Source organism: Bubalus bubalis, chromosome 1 (genome assembly GCF_019923935.1).
Source record: "Bubalus bubalis isolate 160015118507 breed Murrah chromosome 1, NDDB_SH_1, whole genome shotgun sequence".
Classification (NCBI taxonomy): Eukaryota; Metazoa; Chordata; class Mammalia; order Artiodactyla; family Bovidae; genus Bubalus; species Bubalus bubalis.
Genome location: NC_059157.1, coordinates 116190912 through 116212634, shown reverse-complemented (window position 1 = coordinate 116212634; position 21723 = coordinate 116190912). Strand labels below are relative to the sequence as shown.

General features: G+C 44.5%; 1 protein-coding gene across 3 annotated transcripts; it reads right to left on the bottom strand.

Annotated features, from left to right (window-relative positions):
- Nucleotides 1–699: 699 nt before the first annotated feature.
- SLC51A (solute carrier family 51 subunit alpha) lies at nucleotides 700–17368 on the bottom strand. 3 transcript variants are annotated; one of them, XM_006054241.3, is made up of 9 exons: nucleotides 17072–17368; nucleotides 16431–16525; nucleotides 6031–6185; nucleotides 4910–4983; nucleotides 4343–4501; nucleotides 3680–3791; nucleotides 3269–3415; nucleotides 1379–1484; nucleotides 700–836 (listed from the first exon to the last, which is right to left on the bottom strand). In XM_006054241.3, exons 1-9 carry the CDS (start codon nucleotides 17107–17109, stop codon nucleotides 700–702), a joined length of 1023 nt encoding a protein of 340 aa, XP_006054303.1. In that variant the 5' UTR covers nucleotides 17110–17368. The 3 variants fall into 3 exon arrangements, with proteins under 3 accessions (XP_006054303.1, XP_025141477.1, XP_044798897.1); XM_025285692.2 differs by lacking the exons at nucleotides 16431–16525; nucleotides 17072–17368 and adding an exon at nucleotides 14604–14729; XM_044942962.1 differs by lacking the exons at nucleotides 16431–16525; nucleotides 17072–17368 and adding an exon at nucleotides 10146–10205.
- Nucleotides 17369–21723: the final 4355 nt, after the last annotated feature.

The window sequence follows — 21723 nt, the reverse complement described above, 5'->3', positions numbered from 1 at the left end:
TATGTTTTGACCTGGTATACATGTGTATTATATATTTTATGTATTTGAGACTTTTACCTGTATGATCAATTCCTTTACTTTTGCATCCTAATTTGTCTCCTCAGAATCATTGCATGCCCATATCATTGCAATCCCTTTTGCAGCTTGGTACAGAAGACTCAAAAAGCCATTGGCCCACAAAGGGAGGCTGATCTAGATCTCCCAGGTCTAATGTCATCAGTGCCCTACTGACACATCTGTAAGGGAAGAAAACAACTTCCATCTGTTCTTCAGAAGCCTTGTTTCTTTGAGACTTTGGGATCGTACTGTTTTGCCTGGCTGAGTTCTATTCCAGTTATTATACCAAGAAAACTATCATACACTCTTCCCCCTTTCATTTGCTTTGGGAAAGCTCAGAGTAACCTTTTAATATACAATCTTGATGGGCTAATAGTGGCACCCACGGAGGCAGTGTGCCCAATTGTAGAAAATCAAACTCCATCCTGTTTATTAAGCTTAAAATACCTTCCTCAGGCAAGATCCAAAACAATTTCATCCTATCGCATAGTTCTGATTCATCTCTACAGTCAAGCACACATCATTTGGCAGCTTGCGCTGACAATAGAATCGATCCCCATTTGGTCAAGGTTGAAGAACAGTAAAGAAATCTGTGCCCATCTAATGAATACAGTGTCTCTTTCATTGTCCAAGCCATTCACCTCAGGCTTTGAGGTTCAAATCCTGGTCTGGAGAAGAGAAAGGTTCATATCCAAGCTTGTCATCTTTCCTTCGGTAGTATATTCGTGTCAGCACAGTGATCAGAAAACTCTCAAGGATGAGGAGGTGGCAGTTCATCACTGCAGCATGGGACAAAATATAGGTTATTCTAACTTAACAGAGGTGGTATCCCATAGCAGCCCTGGCGTATGAGTTGGACAGCAGTTTCTCTTAATTTATCCTCAAACCAGGACCTAGAGATATTAAGTTGTCAACAGTAACATGGCAAGTTGACAGTAGAGCCAGAACCAGAACTTGGCTCTCTATCTCCTGAACTTTGAGGCTAGCATTAAACATTTCTTTTGCATGTTTTATCATCATGACCGTCTGCTTCCTAACCACACCTATTCCTCTTTCAGGAGCTGAGGATTGAACCCATGGCTTCCTGGGTTGATCATCAGGGCTGGGCCTCAAGCTGCGGGATTGCAGCTGTCTGTGTGATCAGAGAGGTCATAGACTCAGAGCCTCTGCTAGATTTCTTGGAGGTCTCTTTCTCAGTACTCTAAGCAGAACACTGAATATTCTGAGAGTGGCTAGCCCTACTTCCAATCTAAGATCCTCTCTTCTCGGACCTCCCCCTCCTGCCCATCCTGGAATAGACTAGGAAGCCCCATGTGCTTACCTTGAGACCTGATTTTAGAAGAAAAGGGAGGTGAACAAGCAATCTGCCCGCCACTGGCCAAGACTGAGAAGATGGATGGCTGCAGGGCAGACAGAATAAGGAGTGCCTGCAGAACAGAAAAGAGGAGTGAGGATGGGGGCTCAGCATCCCTGGCACAGGCTGACCGGCCCACTGCTGTGTTTGAAATGTGTCTTAGTGCTTGCCCTCTCTGAGTACACTTTTCTGATGCACAGCTTCTTCAGGGTAGACTTGGCTTGTCCAGGGTTCCCTCCAATAATCATGGGCAGGTTCATTAATCACAAGGCTTTTATTCTGTGGCCTGACCTCTAAGTGCTTCTGTAGCCTAGATCCTTTCTGTGCCCTGTCAGTCCCTTACTCCGTGGTAGGGACCTGTCCTCTGTCTTCCTATAGACCCTCCACTTCTGCCTACTATGTGCCTGTAAGCAGCACCTGCTTAGGTCAAATGAGAATTTATGTGAAATCAATCTGTTGACTATAAAGGAATCACTATGCCTTGGGAATAGGAGAAGGGCCCAGCAAGAAGACAGAAAGAATGGAGAGAGAAGAGAAACAATATGGGGCTAGAAGTCATTGCATTTGGTGGAAAAGTTATCTCTGGGCTTAGAGAATGGAAAGTGTAAAAAGTGAACAAATGTGCCTTTGGGAAAATCCTCAAGAAAGAGGTGATGATGCAGAGTCAGTGAGATGAGAAGAAGGGATGTGGGTTTGGGAGTAGATAGTTCTATGTTTAAATTCCAGTCCCATCCCTTATGTACCTTTGAGCAAACCCCAAAACACCTCAGTTTCTCATTTGTAAAATAGAAAAAACAATGATTCTGAAGATTATAGTGAACTTAAATGTAATTAATGTATGAAAAGCGCCTAATATGTAGTACTGGTCATATATAGTTGTAACTGTGATAATGCTGATGTTTCTGCTACTGCTGCTAAGTCGCTTCAGTCGTGTCCGACTCTGTGATACCCCATAGACGGCAGCCCACTAGGCTCCTCTGTCCCTGGGATTCTCCAGGCAAGAATACTGGAGTGGGTTGCCATTTCCTTCTCCAATGCATGAAAGTGAAAAGTGAAAGCGAAGGCGCTCAGTCGTGCCCGACTCTTAGCAACCCCATGGATTGCAGCCTACCAGGCTCCTCCGTCCATGGGATTTTCCAGGCAAGAGTACTGGAGTGGGGTGCTATTGCTGATGTTTCTAGTGGTGATGAATTGCAAGATTTTTAGAATTAATGGGTAGTGAAGAAAAGAAAACAGCAAAGATAATAATTTAAGGTTTAAAAATTCATGTGTTATGTGTGTCATTGTGTTCCCCTAAAAGATGCATTGGAGTCCTCACCCCCAGGACCTCAGAATGTGACCATCATTGTCTTGGTAACTGATTAGATGTAATTAGTTAAGACGAGGTCATACTGAAGTAGGGTGGGTCCTTATTCCATATGACCGACGTCCTTATCAGAAAAAGAGACACAGACACACAAGGGGAGAATGCCCTGTGATAAGCCAAGGATGCCAAAGATTGCTGCAAACAATCAGAAGCCAGAAATAGTCAAGGAAGGGTTCGCCCCAACAGTGTTCAGTGGGCATGTGGCCCGCTGATAGCTTGGTTTTGGACTTCCAACCTCCAGAACTGTGAGGCAATGCATTTCTGTTTTAAGCCACCCGCTTTGTGCTATTTTGCTCCAGCAACCTTAGGAAACTTACAGCACAGAAAAGCAACAACTGGGGAAGGGCAGGGATTCTTTCCCAAATCTCACAGGAAACCTAAGGCTTAAGAAGATTCCCAGACCCACTTCTAGCCTTTATTAGTCTCAGCTTCTAACCCCTACGATTTGTGGCTCATTATTAACCATCTTTTCTCTCTCAGGGTATAGTTACCTGGAACAGAACAAATTTGGCTCCTATGTTCTGCTCGCCCAGGTGCAGCCTGGCTTGACGAAAAATGATGCCTATGGTCCACAGAGCCGACAGGGTGGACACACCGAGGAAAGTGTTGATCCATAGAGCTGTGCTCCCCTCAGAAATCTGGTGGCAGGCCAGAAAGCAGTCAGTGAGGAAGCAAGCCCCTTTCTCCTTTTTTTTCCCTTCTCCCAATGGTGGGGGAAATAAAAAAGCTTCTTCTCTCCCCGTTAGAGTCCCTGAGCCTCTGCTTTTCCACAGTCGCCCTGTACTTGGGGCTATCCCAACCCTGGGCCCCTGAATCAGGGGATATTGGTTCCAGCTATTCCTTCTAGAGCTCAAAGGAATTAAACTCATCTTGGCCTCTGCTGCCCCTTACTCTGGACTTACGTCTGATGGGTCAAAGATGCCATCAGGGATGAGAAACAGGCCCACCAGGGTCAATGATATCTTGAAGAAGGCGTACTGGATGGGGCCCAACAGCAGCAGCTGAAGTCTCTTCCTGAAGTGGGAAGAGGATTAGGAACATAGACCTACAAATCACCCACCCCAACCAGAACTTCCAGCTCTCTCATTGGGTTCCTGGCAAGGCTTGGCCACCATCATAGACACCAACATAGTCAAGTGGGTGGGGACTTAGGAAGAGCATTGGGAACCATCTTTATTGCCTCCCACTCACTCTCAGACCAGAATGATGCCTTTTGAGCAAGAACTATCTGAGGATTGACCCCAACCTCATTAACTGAAACGGATGGAAGGGGAAAGTAAATAGCCCAAAGTGCAGTTTGTTCTCTGTGATAAAGTTTGTAGGGGACAGTGAGCGCAAGTGATGGGAACTCTGGAGTTCTCCTTCCTCTGTTCCTCCTACCCCTGTTTGGGTGCCCAGTGTGTGGGTCCTGGCTGTGGGATGCCCACCCTTTCATCACTGGCTTTGTTCCATACAAGCCAAATTCCATGAGGCTTGAAGCAGGACTGAGAGAGCCAGAAGAGGCTCTTGAGAGAGTGCAGAAGAGGCCAGTCTGCTCTCCAGGCAGCCTCTCCCTCCCACTTCACCTGGTGATCTTGATTCGGGGGCAGCAGGGGCAGCAGCAGCAGCAGGGGCCTGTATGGATCATCACCGGGGTGTCCTTCAGTGTCCTCAACACCGCCTCCTTCCCACCAAAGCCTTCCACCATGGCCTGCATCAGCAGGTAAAAGCACATCGCGTAAAACCTGGAGTTGGGGAGAGGCGGGAGGTGGGCCTAAGAGCACACAGAAGGGAGGTGGCAGCAGCTGGCGGGATACCACCTGCTGCCAAAGAAAAACAGACTGCAAAAGGACAGGGAGAAGGGGGCTTCCTGAAGGGGTCAGGTAGGGTCTAGGCATTTTGAGAACTGAGAGAGGACAGGTGGAAGAGGGCAGGCTGTGAGAACAAAATGGTGCCTAAGATGCACTAGAAGTTCAAGAGATAAGTTGGAAAGGGCCTGATTTGTGATCAGTTTGTTTGCATGGACTTATGGAAGGGACAGGGGATTAAAAAAAAAAAAAAGACACAAACTCTGGATTCCCAGGGTTGAGAGGAGCAGAAGGGGGACCTCAGAGGGATATCAAGTTCAGCTGGGGGCAGGGCAGGACACTCACGCAGTTATGGCCATTTCCACTAGTGTCAGGGCACGAGGAATCCAGAGACCAAAGCAGGAGAATGCAGACACTATCTGCTTGGAGAAGAACCAGGAGCTGGTTAGGGTAAGGAAGGAGACTGCATGCTCACCTTTTGTGGCAAGGGGCTCAAGGAAGCAAAAGCTAAACATCTGAGGCACCATTACTTAAAAGTGACTAACTGGGGACTTTCCTCGTGGTCCAGTGGCTAAGACTCTGAGCTCCCAGTGCAAGTGGCCTGGGTTCATTCCCTGGTCAGGGAACTAGATCCCACTAACACTTGGCACAGCCAAATAAATATTAAAAAAAAAAAAAGTGACCAGTTGGAAAAAGAGCTAGTTAAATCAACTAATTAAAACAAAATATTTTTTTAAATTCAGCTGTCAGTTTATTCCTTGTCTAGTGTTAGAGACAGAAAGTCACCTTGAGTCAGAGGCTCTTTTGAAGACTTATCTCTCAACATATGTCACTGGAGTAGGAATAGGCCAATTCATCTTTAAGGGTACGTAGATCAAGATCCAACCCTTCCTTTTCAACATCCCTTGTTATTAGAGCACCTCTGATGTCTTGAGATGGCCCAGGCAGGTGTCGTCTGGCAGAAAAGGACCTCAAGGGCTTTGTTCTTCACCCGAAACAGACACAGAGCTCACCACACGGAAAGAGAAACCCCATCATGTGGCCTGCGAGCGTGCCAAAGAGCTATCAAATGGCTGTAAGAGTGAGTTAGAAGGACTTACAATGTAAGGGTAGAGTGAACATGACCCCATGGGAAAAAATTACTCTCCTCCTACCCTCTGAGGAACCACTGCTGGTCTGTGCAGGAAACAAGCTTATTTTAACAGCAACACAGTAGCAGGGGAGTAGTGAGTGGGATAGCTGGTGGGCTCAGACAGTTCTTCAGCTGTTCTTAGAGCTGTTTCTGTGGCTCTAAGATTTCAAACACTCCATCTCACTGCCTGTGACCTTCTAAGCATGGGATCCTGACTGCAGATAGCAGACTAAAACCCCCACCCCAAAGTAGTAGAGGAAGGCAACTTGAATTATTGAGTTGAAAGGAATCTTCCTCTTCAGCCCCTCCCCAAAGGCAGCTGCAGGACCCTCACCGTGGGTGAAGAGCTGCACCAGATCAGGGTCTTCCTCTTGATAGGGCAGCGGGTGTTCTTGTGCAGGTAGACAGCAGCCTCCAGGAAGATGGCTATTGAGCCCAGGACAAACAAGGTCATGATGACCATGAGGGAAATATCCATAGGGCCCAATGCTAGAGTGGAAAGAGAGGAGAGGCTCCAGTGAGCTGAAGACCAGGGCTGAGGAGCAGAAGATGTGGGCTTCCTCACATGCATCTAATTGCTTTACCACATCTAGAATTACCAGGTCTAGGCTTCCTATCATGCCGAAGATGGGCTTTTTCTTAGACCTAGAATTTCCAACATGTGACTAAGAAATAGTCATTCTTCTGCATGCATGGGAGACTAGACCAGATCAATCTAAGTATGGTAAGGCTTACTTGAATCAGGATATAGACACCTAACAAGTTTGTACATAATGAACAAAAATTCTAAGTTCGGAGGTCAACAGGGCCTATTCACTTTTCTCAGTGTCAGGGGTTATGCTAGCAGACAGGGACCAGTTAACATTATAATTAAAGCAAAATATATACTTATGATATACATCAGAATATATACTGATATACTTCAGTCACTCAGTTGTGTCCAACTCTTTGTGACCCCATGGACTGCAGCATGCCAGGCTTCCCTGTCCATCACCAACTCTCGAAGCTTGCTCAGACTCATGTCCATTGAGTTGGTGATGCCATCCAATCATCTCATCCTCTGTCATCCCCTTCTCCTCCTGCCTTCAATCTTTCCCAGCATCAGGGTCTTTTCAAATGAGTCAGCTCTTCGCATCAGGTAGCCAAAGTATTGGAGTTTCAATTTCGGCACCAGTCCTTCCAATGGAGAAGGCAATGGCAAACCAGTATTCTTGCCTTGAGAACCCCATGAACAGTATGAACTTGATATACTTCAGTTCAGTTCAGTCGCTCAGTCGTGTCGGACTCTTTGCGACCCCATGAATCGCAGCACGCCAGGCCTCCCTGTCCATCACCATCTCCCGGAGTTCACTCAAACTCAACGTCCATTGAGTCTGTGATGCCATCCAGCCATCTCATCCTCTGTCATCCCCTTCTCCTCCTGCCCCCAATCCCTCCCAGCATCAGAGTCTTTTCCAATGAGTCAACTCTTTGCATGAGGTGGCCAAAGTACTGGAGTTTCAGCTTTAGCATCATTCCTTCCAAAGAACACCCAGGGCTGATCTCCTTTAGAATGGACTGGTTGGATCTCCTTGCAGTCCAAGGGACTCTCAAGAATCTTCTCCAACACCACAGTTCAAAAGCATCAATTCTTCAGTGCTCAGCTTTCTTCACAGTCCAACTCTCACATCCATACATGACCACAGGAAAAACCATAGCCTTGACTAGACGGACCTTTTTTGGCAAAGTAATGTCTCTGCTTTTGAACATGCTATCTAGGTTGGTCATAACTTTCCTTCCAAGGAGTAAGCGTCATTTAATTTCATGGCTGAAGTCACCATCTGCAGTGATTTTGGAGCCTAGAGATGTTTAAAATTGATTTCAAAAATTTTGTCACTTTACTAGGACACACAACAGGACTTTAACAAAAGAAGTGGACCCAAGCAAAGACTCCAAGGATATTTGACCTATGCTGGCCCCAAGTACACTTATTCTCACATTAAATGTAATCCAGTAGCTGTCTTTAGTATTTATTGAAATCATTTGAGGAGTTGTTAAAAAGTAGCTGTCCAGACCCCCACTCCCTATACCCCCTGCCACATAGATGTTGTTCCCATACACCCGGGATGTAATCTACATTTTAAACAAGCTCACCTGATAATAGAAGATAACAAACATTTTAACAACACCAATGAGGCTCCTCTGGCCTCACCCTTGCTAACAGGAAAACACTAATATAGTCACAATATTTGTTTCTGAGCATGTTAGTTGCATTAGTGCAACAATGTTTTAAACAGAGTTAGTTCCATGTCCTCAGTGACTAAGCCTGGACCCTCATTTATCTAAGTCTCTTCCCTCCTTGGCAGACCCTTTGCTTTTAGTCTCCCAACTGGCTACATGATAGAAGAAGAAGGGGAAGACTGGCAGAGTCCAGCCACTGTCCTGTTGCATTGGGAGTAAAGGAAATCAACCCTGAATACTTATTGGAAGGATTGATGCTGAAGCTCAAATACTTTGGTCACCTGATGCAATCAGCTGACTCATTGGAAGAGACCCTGAAGCTGGGAAAGATTGAAGGCAGAAGAAAAGGGTGACAGAGGACGAAATGGCTGGATGGTATCACTGATGCAGTGGACATGAACTTGGACAAACTCCAGGAGATGGTGAGGGACAGGGAGGCCTGGCATGCTGCAGTCCATGGGGTCGCAAAGAGTCTGACATGACTGGGTGACTGAACAATGAAGATATTGGCTGGTCTGCCCTATGTTTTGGTGACTGAGGGCAGCTCAGAGCTGCTGACACCAAAACAAGGAAGAAGGAGACCACATCCCAGTGAAGACTTGAGTTGTCATCTGGGTCAGTCATACTTGGTGACATCACAAAGAGCAACCAGGACAAAGGTGAATTTCTCAAAAACTACTTTGATGCTTTTGAAGTGTGGTGTTGGAGAAGACTCTTGAGAGTCCCTTGGACTGCAAGGAGATCCAACCAGTCCATCCTAAAGGAAATCAGCCCTGAATATTCATTGGAAAGACTGATGCTGAAGCTGAAACTCCAATACTTTGGCTACCTGATGCAAAGAACTGACTCATTTGAAAAGACTCTGATGCTGAAAAAGGTTTAAGATGGGAGGAGAAAGGGACGACAGAGGATGGGATGGTTGGATGGCATCACTAACTCGACGGACATGAGTTTGAGTAAGCTCCGGGAGCTGGTGATGGACAGGGAAGCCTGGTGTGCTGCAGTTCATGGGGTTGCAGTCCATGGAGTTGGACACGACTGAGCAACTGAACTGAACTGAACTTTGATCCTGGTTGTTCTTATTTCAGGGTACATGTTTTTCTTTTTGTTTGCTTTCTCCAAGAGGCGCTTTATCTCTGACCACAGTTAGGTCTGTGATTAATCCAGAGGACCTGCTGCAGGGAAGGCAGTCCTTGGACAATCTCCCAGCCTACACTTCTGAAGTCAGTGGTAAGCTTTTCCTTTCTGTTACAGGCCTCAAAAGATAGGACTGTGTTGTTCTTCCCTCCTCCCCATTCCTGTCTCCACCTGCTTCCACTTAATTAGGATGCGGCCCACTGTGTGACCAAATTACTGGCTTAGTGTTGCTATTTAGTTCTGTTGCCTCATTCTCAATTACCTCTACAGATATTGCTCTAGTAGGCCCGGCAGGTTTTAAACATTAACAAAATAAAACAAGCAAAAATCCACCTGGCTGCAATCCTTAATTAAAAAAAGACTTTACCTCCCTTCCTTGAAATTTTAAAGATATAAACATAACAGAGGATCTTTTTTCTGACACAATTTTATCCTTATACAATAAAAATGTGGGTTTAAAACAGTTGCTATTGTTTTATCATGATATACACATAAAGCCTTCTATGTATCAAAATAATTCCAGATAGATTAAAAAGATAAATCTTTAATAAACAACAAGGATCTACTGTATAGCCAATGGAACTCTGTTCAATATTATGTGCCAGCCTGGATGGGAGCGGGTCGGGGCTTCAGGGAGAATGGATTCATGTGTATGTATGGCTGAGTCCCCTCTCTGTTCACTTGAAATTATCACAACATTGTTAATCGGCTATACCTCAATACAAAAAAAAAAAAGTGTTTTAAAAAAAGATTTAAAAAAGCGGTATTTATTTAAAAATAAAACAGGGAAAATTGAGAGAAGGGAAATAGAAGAGAGAATTGTATTTTCATCAAAACTTGAGGGAAGACCTTCCTAAGCTTAGGTGTAATCCAAGAAATCACAAAGAGAAGGATGGTCAAATTTGATACAAAGAGTTTAAACTTCTGAATGTTAAAAAAAAAAAGTATAAGCAGTAAAGTGGTGATTTCACAGATGCACACTTGGGTAAAAATCCATCATATTATATACATAAAATCATTGCCCTTTATTGAATGTAACTTATAACTGAAACAAACAAACCTTAAAATGAACAAAGCAGAAAGCAAAATTACCACAGGAAATTCCCTGGCTCTCTGGTGGTTAGGCGGAGAAGGCAATGGCAACCCACTTCAGTACTCTTGTGTGGAAAATCCCATGGATGGAGGAGCCTGGTAGGCTGCAGTCCATGGGGTCGCTAAGAGTCAGACACGACTGAGCAACTTCATTTTCACTTTTCACTTTCTTGCATTGGAGAAGGAAATGGCAGCCCACTCCAGTGTTCTGGCCTGGAGAATCCCAGGGAAGGGGGAGCCTGGTGGGCTGCCGTCTCTGGGGTCGCACAGAGTCGGACACAACTGAAGCGACTTAGCAGCAGCAGCAGCAGCTGGTGGTTAGGACCTGGTATGTTCACTCCTGGCAGCCAGGGTGTGATCCCTGGGTGGGGAACTGAGATCCCAAAAGCCACATGGTGTGACCAGAAAGAAATAAAAATAAATAGTATAGTAAAACTATAGCTATGTAAAGGATTTGGCTGAAGAGAAGGATAGAAAAGAGTTGAAGGAAAGAGTGGGGCCCTAATATCTTTATCATACAAAATGGAAAGTGAAGAAGTACTATCCGCAGTTGGCAAAATAAGAAATAAACTATAGGTATAGTATATACAGCTATAAAGATAACCAACTAAAAATAATGATGAAACCACGTGGAATGAGTAGAAGTTTGGTACTAAGTGAATTAAATCTTTATGTATTATAGAGGCAGCCACAGATAATATACAAAACTGATACCACATGAAATAATGGTAATTTGAAAGTAACTATTAAAAAATCATCAGCTAAAAAAGTAGGATGAAGATTAAAAATGAGAATAAATAGGGCAGGGGAGTGTTAATTTTCATTAGTAGCCTTTTTGTACTATTTAAAATTTTACACCATGTTCATGTGGGTTAAGATAAAAACATTAAAAACGATTGCCTAGGAATAAATGAGCAATGCCATCTTTGGGTGATGAGACTGTAGGTGGTCTTTGTCTTCTTTCTTTTCCAATTATTCTATAACAAATATACATTTTACAACAAATAAGTTTTTTTAAAGATATACTTTGCCAAATATGAAGTAATATGAAAAAATTCATACGCTGTCATGCTTATAAAAACAGTATATAAAATTGTAGTATAGTATGATTTCCACTACTGTTAAATAAAAGCACAGAAAACAGCTTATACTATGATACTTGCAGTGCTGGTCTTGAGTGGTGGGACCATACGCGACTTTCTTCTTCATACTTTTCTCTATTTTCATATTGACTTTACTGAATTATTTTTTACAATGGAAATGTTTAGTTAAAAAAAAAAACAGACAAAATATAAAGTCCAGATAGGCAGAAAGCAAAATTAATTCAGTAGATTTCTAAAAACCAATGTCCTTTGTTGGGAAGGGGAATACCGCTGGAGATCCTTCCTTGAGGGACTCCCCCAGCCCCTGCTTGACTCTCGTCCTCATCAGCTCACTGAGAGCTGAGAGTGGAAACAGCCCCTCCAGAAGCCATCATGTCAAAGCCTTTCTCAATCTTCACTGTCCTTGACTATTCCCTCCTCCTTGAAAATCTCTCCCATCCCGCTTGACTCCAGTAACCACAGTTCTGGCTCCTCTCCTGGAGACCCTGGGTCTCCGATACTGATCCCTCATCCTCTCCTACACCCTGTGTTCCAGACTCAACCATTGCATCTCACCTCTTCTGTTTATTGCGGTTTAGGATTTCCCTACCACCCCTCAACCGCCTAACCACCACCTGAGCCATTCCTACCTCCAGGACTTTAGAGTGCTTGGCTGCTGCCTGTTCAGTTTTTCTCCCTGAGCTCCCCGTGTCTGGCTTATTCTCCTCACTGAGCTCTCTGCTCAAATGCCCCTCCTCAGTCAGCAACCCTTGAATGTCCAGTGTGGTGTTATCTCTCCCTCCCAAGTTGCCCTCACAGTGAGGTTATTTACATATTTATTGCTTGTCCCCATAGAGTGATGGTAGTGTGAACTCCACAAAGGCAAGGACTTTGTCAGGCTTGTTTTCTGTTCTATCTCCAAGTGCATGAAACAGTAACTGTGACTATTTGTTCAATGAAAGAAATGACCACATGAGGATTCTTACTGTCATCTCCATTTACATGCTTTTCCAGGAAACTAGGCTTAGAGTTGAGCACCTCATCCATGATCACACAGCCTGAAAGTGACAGAGCTGGGATTTAAACCCAAGGGTTCCTGATCCTAACTAAGCCCATTCTCTTCACCATTACACATGCTGACTCGGGGTGTGTTCACATAACTATGGGAAGAAATGTGGAATAATATTAACCATCAAAAGTTGCTTAAGTTGATGAAGGTGGAGGTGAGGCATATTCCAGCTATTCAGTATGGAAGTGCTTTTGCAGTTTCTTGTATCTGCTGCCTTTTGTGCTCTGTTCTTTCTCATGCTTGCAGTGTCTACAGGCTCTCACATTCACTTCCACGGGGCAGAAGCTAGGAGAGAGAACTTCCTTAGCATCCACAGCCAACACTACTGCTGCTGCTGCTAAGTCACTTCAGTCGTGTCCGACTCTGTGTGACCCCATAGACGGCAGCCCACCAGGCTCCCCCGTCCCTGGGATTCTCCAGGCAAGAACACTGGAGTGGGTTGCCATTTCCTTCTCCAATGCAGGAAAGAGAAAAGTGAAAGTGAAGTTGCTCAGTCGTGTCCGACTCTTAGTGACCCCATGGACTGCAGCCTACCAGGCTCCTCCATCCATGGGATTTTCCAGGCAAGAGTACTGGAGTGGGGGCGGTGGGGGGGGGGGGGGGGGGGGCAACACCATTACTCTACCTCAAACTCATTTATCTCTTTAGAAGATCTTCCTCTGTCTTATTTTTCTGTATCTTAACAGATACTATGAAACAAAAGTTTCTGATAGCTCAAGGATTTTTGGAAACACTTTAAACAAGGTTAAACATGTTTCTTTCCTGCAGAGTATAAGTTTTAAATCTGATTTATATTGTTAATTTCCAAAAGGAGGTTATAGACTATAGCTTTTACAGAACTGATTTTTCTACAGGCTCTGTTTTCATAGAGCACTCCTTGGGATTAGTATTCCAAGGAACACACTTTGGGAAATACTTGTCTAACTGACCTGTTGAATACAACTATACTTGAGCAACTAGCAAATTCCCATTGCATCTGTAACAATGAAGATTACTCTCTTAAATAATTAAAACAATATAAGAACATTAAAACTTTGAAAAAAAAGTTTTACCCATAATCCAAGCTAGTGCCTAACCAAAAATTATTCTCCTTTTTGCATGTATTTCCATGGAGGTGAAGAGCATAGGCTCTAAACTCAAAGTAAAATTCCATTTACTTCTTGCTCTATAATCGTGGGTAGATTTTTATCCTCCAATTAAACCTCTTAGCATGACTCAATGGTAGTATTTACTCAATAAAAAGTAGCTTTAAAAAACATCCTGGTTAAAGTGTATACATATTGTATTACTGCAATCATACTATAAAATTTTGCATTCTGTTTTTTCCACCTAACATTTCATCATAGCCTGTCAAAAATTATTTTTATAATTATTTTACAATTATAAAGGTTTTTAAAATAAAAAGAATAATAGAGCTGCATTAATATATCCATAATCCATTTCGAAGAGTTATGATATTGCCAGTTTTGTTCAAAAGTTATTCTTAGAAAAATAAAACATTACAGGTGTACTTGAAGACCCTGTATATATCTCCGGGGTCCTTTTCCCTTGACTTCACCTCCCAGGGCTAACTGCTATTCTGAAGTTGGTGTGTATCTTTTCCTGTATGTTTTAATTTTTTTTACAACATATGTACATGCTCAACATAATTATACTGCTTTGCATTAAAAAAAATCTATATAAATGTTTTCCACTCAACATTGTTTTCATGGTTGTTATTATTTTCTTTGTGACAAACAAATGCTACTGTAAGCATTCTTAGACGTATCTCCTTAGCACGTATAGGAGAGTTCCTCTACTCCTCCCAGTCTAAGATCCTGCAAGCCATGTGGTATGGCCAAAAAGAAAAAAAAACCCCACAAATAGTGGGTTTAAGTCCCAGTCTGGGTTGTGTGGTTGCAGTTATTATATTATTGCTTCAATTACTCTAGTCTTATAATATATAAACTTTAATATCTGGTAGGGCACATATCCTCCTTACTCTTTTTCAAAATTGGCTTTTCTTGGCCCTTCACTCCCCCCATATAAAAGTTTGGATCAGTCCACTAATAAGAAGATCGTCTAGGGATTATAATTGCAGTCATATCACAGGCATTTCAAAAACAAATTATTGAAAGTTTCAATAGTTCTTCCAGAATAGTTCTTTCCTAAATAGCATTTAAGGAAACAAAGAGTTTATAAATGAAGAAGGAAAAGGTTTCACCACGTGTCCAATGGGCACCTCTTCCTGACTCTATTTCTGTGAGTGTCGTCACCTCTGTTCATATTCTTGGAGTCATCATTAGAGTTTCTTTTTCTTTCACTTACCTTGTCTAAATATTTACCAGATTGCCTGCTCTTTCTTTGGATTGCCTGTATTTTCCAATCTGTCCTTCTTTTCCCTGACACTGCTCTGGCACAGGCTCTTGCCCTTCCTGTTAGGCTGGGGCACTGACCTCCAATTTATACCCCTGCTTCTTAAGGCCCTTACTCCCCAAAGTCTATCTTGATTACTAATTAATTGTCCTGAAATACTATCCAGCTCCTCCCAATCTCAGAGCCCTCATCTACTGCCTGCAGGATAAAGTACAACTCCTCTGCCTGACACTCAGCAGGCCCCACCTAACCTGCCCAGCCCTCTCAACTGTCCCCTGCTTCCTCACCAGTAACCTTGAATCTCCCCAGGGCCTGGAGAACCTGCCTACTCATTCTTTCTCCACTCCAGCTCCCTACTTTCCAACTGTTACTCACTCCAACAGTTCAATGGGGGAACAAGGTAGCTCCCCAGACTACCAGACCCAGAATAGTCTACCTACTTTGAATATCCTCGGTGCTTCTATTTGCACATTTTGCAGCAAAGCAATGTGCGATCCATTTTCACTGTGTAAGACAGGGTTTCTCAATCTCAGCACTATTGACCCCTTGCCCCAGCTAATTCCTTGGTTGTGGGGACTTTCCTTTGTTTCCAGGGCAAACTCCCTGACCTCTACCCCACTAGATGCCAGTAGCACCCTCTACTTGTGGTGACTGGAATCGCCTCCAGACATTGCCAAAAGTACCCTGTGAGACCAAGTTGCCTCTGGTTGACAACACTGGTGTGTGAGAAGACTTGTGTCACCATCGGCAATCTCTGAACAAGAAATCCCTGGAGTCGGATGTAGCATCTGCCTACGTTCATGAACCACAGAGCAGCTACAAGGCACCCCTGGACCTCCTCTGGCAGTTGGTATTCACTCCAGTTCAGATCATCTGAAACAGAGACATGCCCATATCTGTCTCCTAGTACACACTGACCACACCCTACTGTTTAGGAAGAGTCTCCTCCTTGAGGTAAGAACATCAGGAAGGAAAAAACATTAAGGATAGAGACACAGATTCCTACTCATCAACGTCTAAGAGGTGGCTGATCATGCAGTAAGAAAACAAAATACACTGCGGATGGGAGCTACATTTGCTATCAAGATGCTAGGGTCATTTGATTGTCATGTTTTAGGTGTCCAGGGAATAAACAGAGTCCCAGCCTATGCCTTTCACTTTCAAAACCAATTCGGTAATAGGAGCTAGTTGGCCAACACTGTCAGAATACTTTTACAGGTTCACCTAAGTTTTAAGAATATTATTCATAATAACCACTCTCAAGAGTGGTATAGACTCCTTTTAAGAAGGATGTTGTGCAGGCCTCAAAGGGATTCTGTGGGCTTTGGGCATCCATGTGAGTCCCTGGGTGGCCCTGGGGTCTGAAGAATGCTCCAGGTCAGTGTCCCCTGTATGAATTGGGGAGTCCCAACATGCAGGTTTTTCTCCAGGCCACATAGCCGTGCCCCTCTTTTGACTTTTTGGCTCCTCCAGAGTTTTACTTTCCCCAGCTTTTACAAATTTTAAAAAATTTTTGACTGTACTACCCAGCATGTAGGATCTTACTTCCTTAACCAGGGATCAAATCTGCACCCCCTGAATAACCTCTGTACCACTAGGGAAGTTCCCTAAAAGGTTTTTACCAAGATTGACACTGGGTCAGCCATCCTCCCAGGTACTCAGTCTATGCTGGCCAGCTCAGGACCACCTTCCCTCAGCTCCTCTCAGCTGTTTTGACTTCGTCCTTGGGATGCTCATTTTTCCTTCTTTCAGTTCCTCTGGGGAGGGTCCCTGACTTACCTCTCAAAAGCTGGGCTGCAGTGGGAGGGTAAGAGAAGCAGGCAGAGGGAACACTGTAATTGGTTTTCAGTATCTCCAGAAGATCTGCCGTGTACCTGGAGAGACACCAGCCTGTGTTCAGAATATGGGGACTGGGGGTGGGTGGGTGGGTAGCAGAAGGGACTCCAGCAACTTGACACTCCCTCAAACACTCCTAGGTTCACAGAGCGTCTCCATTTCCCCTTAAGGCCCAGGTGACAGTCTGCAGGTCTGGCTGCAGTGCTCAAAAAGCCCACAGTCCATTCCCTCCACTTCACAGGGGCAGCAGCCCAGGGGTTGGCTAGGGAGAAAAAGCAGGGTCCCAGAGAAAGAATGGACACTTAGCACCAGGAGTGGGTCCCCAGCTGGTCAGAGCTCTATGCATGTCCCTCATGCCCCCTCCACCTCTGGGATTTTCCTCTACCTGGTTGGGGGCCAAAGCTAAGGTTCTGAGAGGTCATACACTTACCCTTCCCCAGTGTCTCTGAGGACCTTCCAGAATGACCAGACCATTGTCAGTCCTGTCTCATTCTTGGGCTCAGAGGGAGGTAGGGACAGGCCAGAGAGGGCCCCCTGCTGCTTAGCAACTGGCTCCCGGCTTGGGGCCTGCCTCCCTCACTCACCTGGGATCAAGCCTTATCTGAGTCCTGCCTGGCTCCATCGTCTTCTTGCTCTATCCGGCTTTCCTTCCCGGCAGGCACTGGGGGCCAAAGAGAGACAGGCAAGTCGGGACCCTGAGGGGAGGCGGCTTCAGCTGACTGCGGCTTCCAAGACTGGCTGTGAGTTGGCAGAATGGCTGGGTCTTCCCCTCTGGCTCTCTCCCTCCTCAGGCCTCCTGTGCCCACAGGTTCCTTTCTCAGAGTTCACCTCAGAGGAATTTGAACCCCTCAGCTGGCTGAGTTCCCTGGTTCCTGACTCCTCCTTGCCCGTAGGTGTGGTGCCTCCTTCTTCCCTCCCATGAATGCCTCTCTGGCCACCCCTTGACCCCAGTCCACCTTCACTCTCCATCCCTCCTGAGGAGACTCCCAGGGCCCTCTAGAGACAAAATCCTTGATCCGCCCCCACAACCCCCCCTGCTGAGCAACCCCCTTCCGGTCAGAACCCGGCAGGAACTCAGGCTCTGTCCTCCTGAAGATGGAAGTCAGGGACGAGGCTTTGACTGTATTGGTGCTATTGGCTGGGTGTGCAGAAGGGAGGCCAGCTGGGAAATACAGATGAGGCCCAGCCTAGAGCATCCTGATGACAGGCTCATCCAGCCAAACAGCCCTGAAGGTGCAGCAAATGGGTGGAGGGGAGTATTTAAGCGGCAGTTATGGAGTGGAATCTCTGGGCATTTTGACAGATTTTGAAAACCTGCCAAATAGTATGCTTATGAACTATTTTACTGATTGGTGATGTCTCCTCTTGCTCTCTCCTTAAACCTATTTAAGGCCAAACATAGTACCCCTAAGTTTCCAGCATAGGGCCTCACACATACTTAAGTGCTCCTTAGACTCAGTTGCATGACAGATAGAATAATGAAATCACAGCAACAGTAGCTAATGCCTGTGGAGTGTTTATGCAACAGGTGGTATAGGAATTGCTGCATATTCCTTATCTCATTTAAACTTTACAAGTACTCTTATAAGGTAAATGCTTTAAAAAATTTTTTTTAATTGGAGGATAATTGCTTTGCAATGTGTTGGTTTCTGCTGTACAACAAAGAGAATCAGCCATTGTTATATATATATAACAATGAGCCTCCCTCCCCACTCCCATCCCACCCCTCTAGGTCCTCAGAGCACCAGGCTGGGCTCCCTGTGTTATATAGAAGCTTCCCATTACACATGATAGTGTATATATGCCAATGCTACTGTCTCAGTTCATTAAAGGTAAATGTTATCTTTATTCTCATGTTACAGATAAGGAAACTGAGGATCAGAGGGGTTATGACAGTACACTAAGCTGGATACATGGTGATATGGAGAGAGGCAGAAGGGACCTGGGTTAGGGGCTCTGTTGAGGCTTAGATGAAGTTCTTGATAGTAAAACAACAACAACAGCAACAAAAGCCCAGTAGAGGGTCAAGAGAGTCAGTTTTGGGAAGGCAGAAAAGTCCGCCTGCTCTGGGTTGGTGGGTAGATGTGGTCCGAGGAAGCAGTTACTGATGCAGTACCAAGAAGACTCCCTACTCCTGTCCCAAAGTAGTGCCTCAAAATATCTCCTGAGGATCAAGAAGAGTCCTCTCTCTTCATTGTAACTGCTAAGTCGCTTCAGTCGTGTCCGACTCTGTGCGACCCCAGAGACGACAGCCCACCAGGCTCCCCCGTCCCTGGGATTCTCCAGGCAAGAACACTGGAGTTTTCCTAAAGCACAGTTCTCTGCACAGCACACTGCAGTGATCCAGGAGTCTCAAGGGCCAATGACCTCCTGAGTGGACACAAGGGCACAACCCGTGAGACAAGGGGACTGACCTCCAGAGGGTCAGTCGCCTGGGCCCTGCCCTAGCAAAGACGCAGGCTGACTCAGCTTCCTCAAACCATTTCCACAGAAATGCTCCCCACTCCCTGGGTCATTCATCCCTACCCTGGTGAGAAGCCTTGAGCTTAATCATCCAAAGCCCTGAACTTTAGACTTCCTTAGAGCAGAACCCAGGGCTTCCCCGATGGCTCCGTAGTAAAGAATCCCCTGGCCAATGCAGAAGACCCAAGTTTGATCCCTGGGTCAAGGAGACCCCCTAGAGAAGGAAGTGGCTACCCACTCCAATATTCTTGCCTAGAAAATCCCATGGACAGAGGAGCCTGGCGTGCTGTAATCCATGGGGTGGCAAAGGGTCAAACACGACTGAAGCAACTGAGCAACAAAAACAACAGAGCAGAACACAGGATGCTGAGGATGTTCTCTGAAATTTCTTTGGGACAGAACTGTGGGGCAGAGGTCGGGGAGGCAGGAGAGGAGGTCTGAACAGCAGGAGGGAAGGCCACTGAGCAGGGGCTGGGAGGCCCAGGGAGACTGGCTAATCCTCAGGATGGATGGTGACGCAAGGAAGAAGGGCAGGTGGTGGGGGAGAGGGAAGGCTTTAGCTCTCAAGTAGTGCTTTTGCCTCACCCAGAGTCCCTAAGTGACTATCTTTATACAGTGGGACCCATGAATTAGTTAAGGCCGATCTGTCCATAGCTAAGGTGTGGCTAGAAGATGAGGTGGGCCAGCCAATCAGATTCTTCTCTTGCTAATTTAGGACTGCTACCTGTGGAACCTTGATTTTTAGAATCAAGAAGAATGAAGTCTTTATTTATTTATTTTTGTTTAATTAATCATAGGGTAACATAAGACATCTATTACTTCAGTTCTGGCTTTCTCAGTGTAAGGGTCATATTTGAAAAACACAAACTGATCATAAATTTTATCAGTTTTTCCCTAGGGCTCTTAAATCATTTGATATTCAAAGGCCAGTCTTTCTCTTTTAAAGTACTTCTTATTGAGATAAAAGTCACATAATATTCACTACCTCAGTCATTTTAAAGTAATTCAATGCATTGTAGTATATATTTATAATGTTGTGCACCCATCACCATTAATCTAACTGCAGCATATTTTTATCCCCCAAAGAAACCTCATGCTTCTCAATTATTCTTTCCTCTCACCCTTTGGCAATCATTTGTCTACTTTCTCTCTATGAATTTGCCAGTTCTGGACATTTCATCCAAATAAAATCATGCGATGTGTGGCTTTCTGTATTTGAATTCTTTCATCTAACATAATGTTTTCACAGTTTATCCATATTGTAGCATGTATCAGTGCTCATTCCTTTTAATGGCTGAATAATATTCCACTGTTGGGGAAGACGATGGTGTCCCACTCCAGTACTCTTGCCTGGAGAATCCCATGGGCGGAGGAGCCTGGTAGGCTGAAGTCCATGTGGTTGCTAAGAGTCGGACACGACTGAGTGACTTCACTTTCACTTTCCACTTTCATGCATTTGAGAAGGAAATGGCAACCCACTCCAGCGTTCTTGCCTGGAGAATCCCAGGGAAGGGGGAGCCTGGTGGGCTGCCGTCTCTGGGGTTGCACAGAGTCGGACACGACTGAAGCGACTTAGCAGCAGCAGCAATATTCCATTGTATGGATATATACCAGATTTTAAAAATCAGGTAATGGCATTTATTCATCAGCTAATGGACATTTGGTTTGCTTCCATATTTGGCTATTATGAAAATTGCTACTTTGCTAAACTCATTTATTAGCTCTAATGAATGTGTGTGTATGTGTATGTGTTCTTCAGGGATTTCCATATACAATATTGTGTCATCTGCAAATGGAGATAGTTTTACTTCTTTCTTTCTGACGCGGATGCTTTTATTTCTTTTTCTCGCCTAATAGCTCTATAGAACTTCCAGTACAGAGTTAAACAGAAGTGGCAAAAGCAGGTGTGCTTGTCTTCTTCCTAATCTGACAGAGAACGTTTTCAATCTTTCACTATTATGATGCTGTGCTTAGTCGCTCAGTCGTGTCCAACTCTTTGCGACCCCATGGAATGTAGCCCACCAGGCTCCTCTGTCCATGGGGATTCTCCAGGCATGAATACTGGAATGGAATTATGACCCTAGCTGTGGGTTTTTCAAAAATGTCCTTCCTCAGATTGATGAAGTTCCCTTCTATTCCTAATCTGTTGAGGAATCATGGAAGGATTTTGCCAAATGCTTTTTCTTTTTAAAATTAGTATATTTTTATTGAAGTATAGTTATTTACAATATTGTGCTAGTTGTAAGTGCTGTTTAGTTGCTAAGTGGTGTCCAATTCTTTTGCAACCCCATTGGACTATATAGCCTGCCAGCTCCTCTACGCATGGGATTTCCCAGGCAAAAATACTGGAGTGGGTTGCCATTTCCTTCTCCAGGGGATCTTCCCAACCCAGGGATTGAACACATGTCTCCTGTATTGGCAGGTGGATTCTTTACCTCTGAGCCACCTGGGAAGCCTGTTGTAGTGTATACAGAAGTGGAAATACAATGTCCTACCCATGAAACCTATATAATGTTAAAACCGATGTTACCACAATAAAATGAATTTTTTAATTAAAAATTTAAAAATTGTATTCTAATATAACTTCAATCAACATCATAAAATGCTACTTCTTTTGCAAGATTTTTAAATGTCACTTTGCAATTAATTATCATTGTATTTGAACTTGGCATTGTTTTGCATTACAGTTGGGATGGAAAAGGAAGACGCTAGTATTAAATGAAAGGTGATGTTTGAGTGGGGCCTCATTTCTCATTCATTAGTGAATATTTTT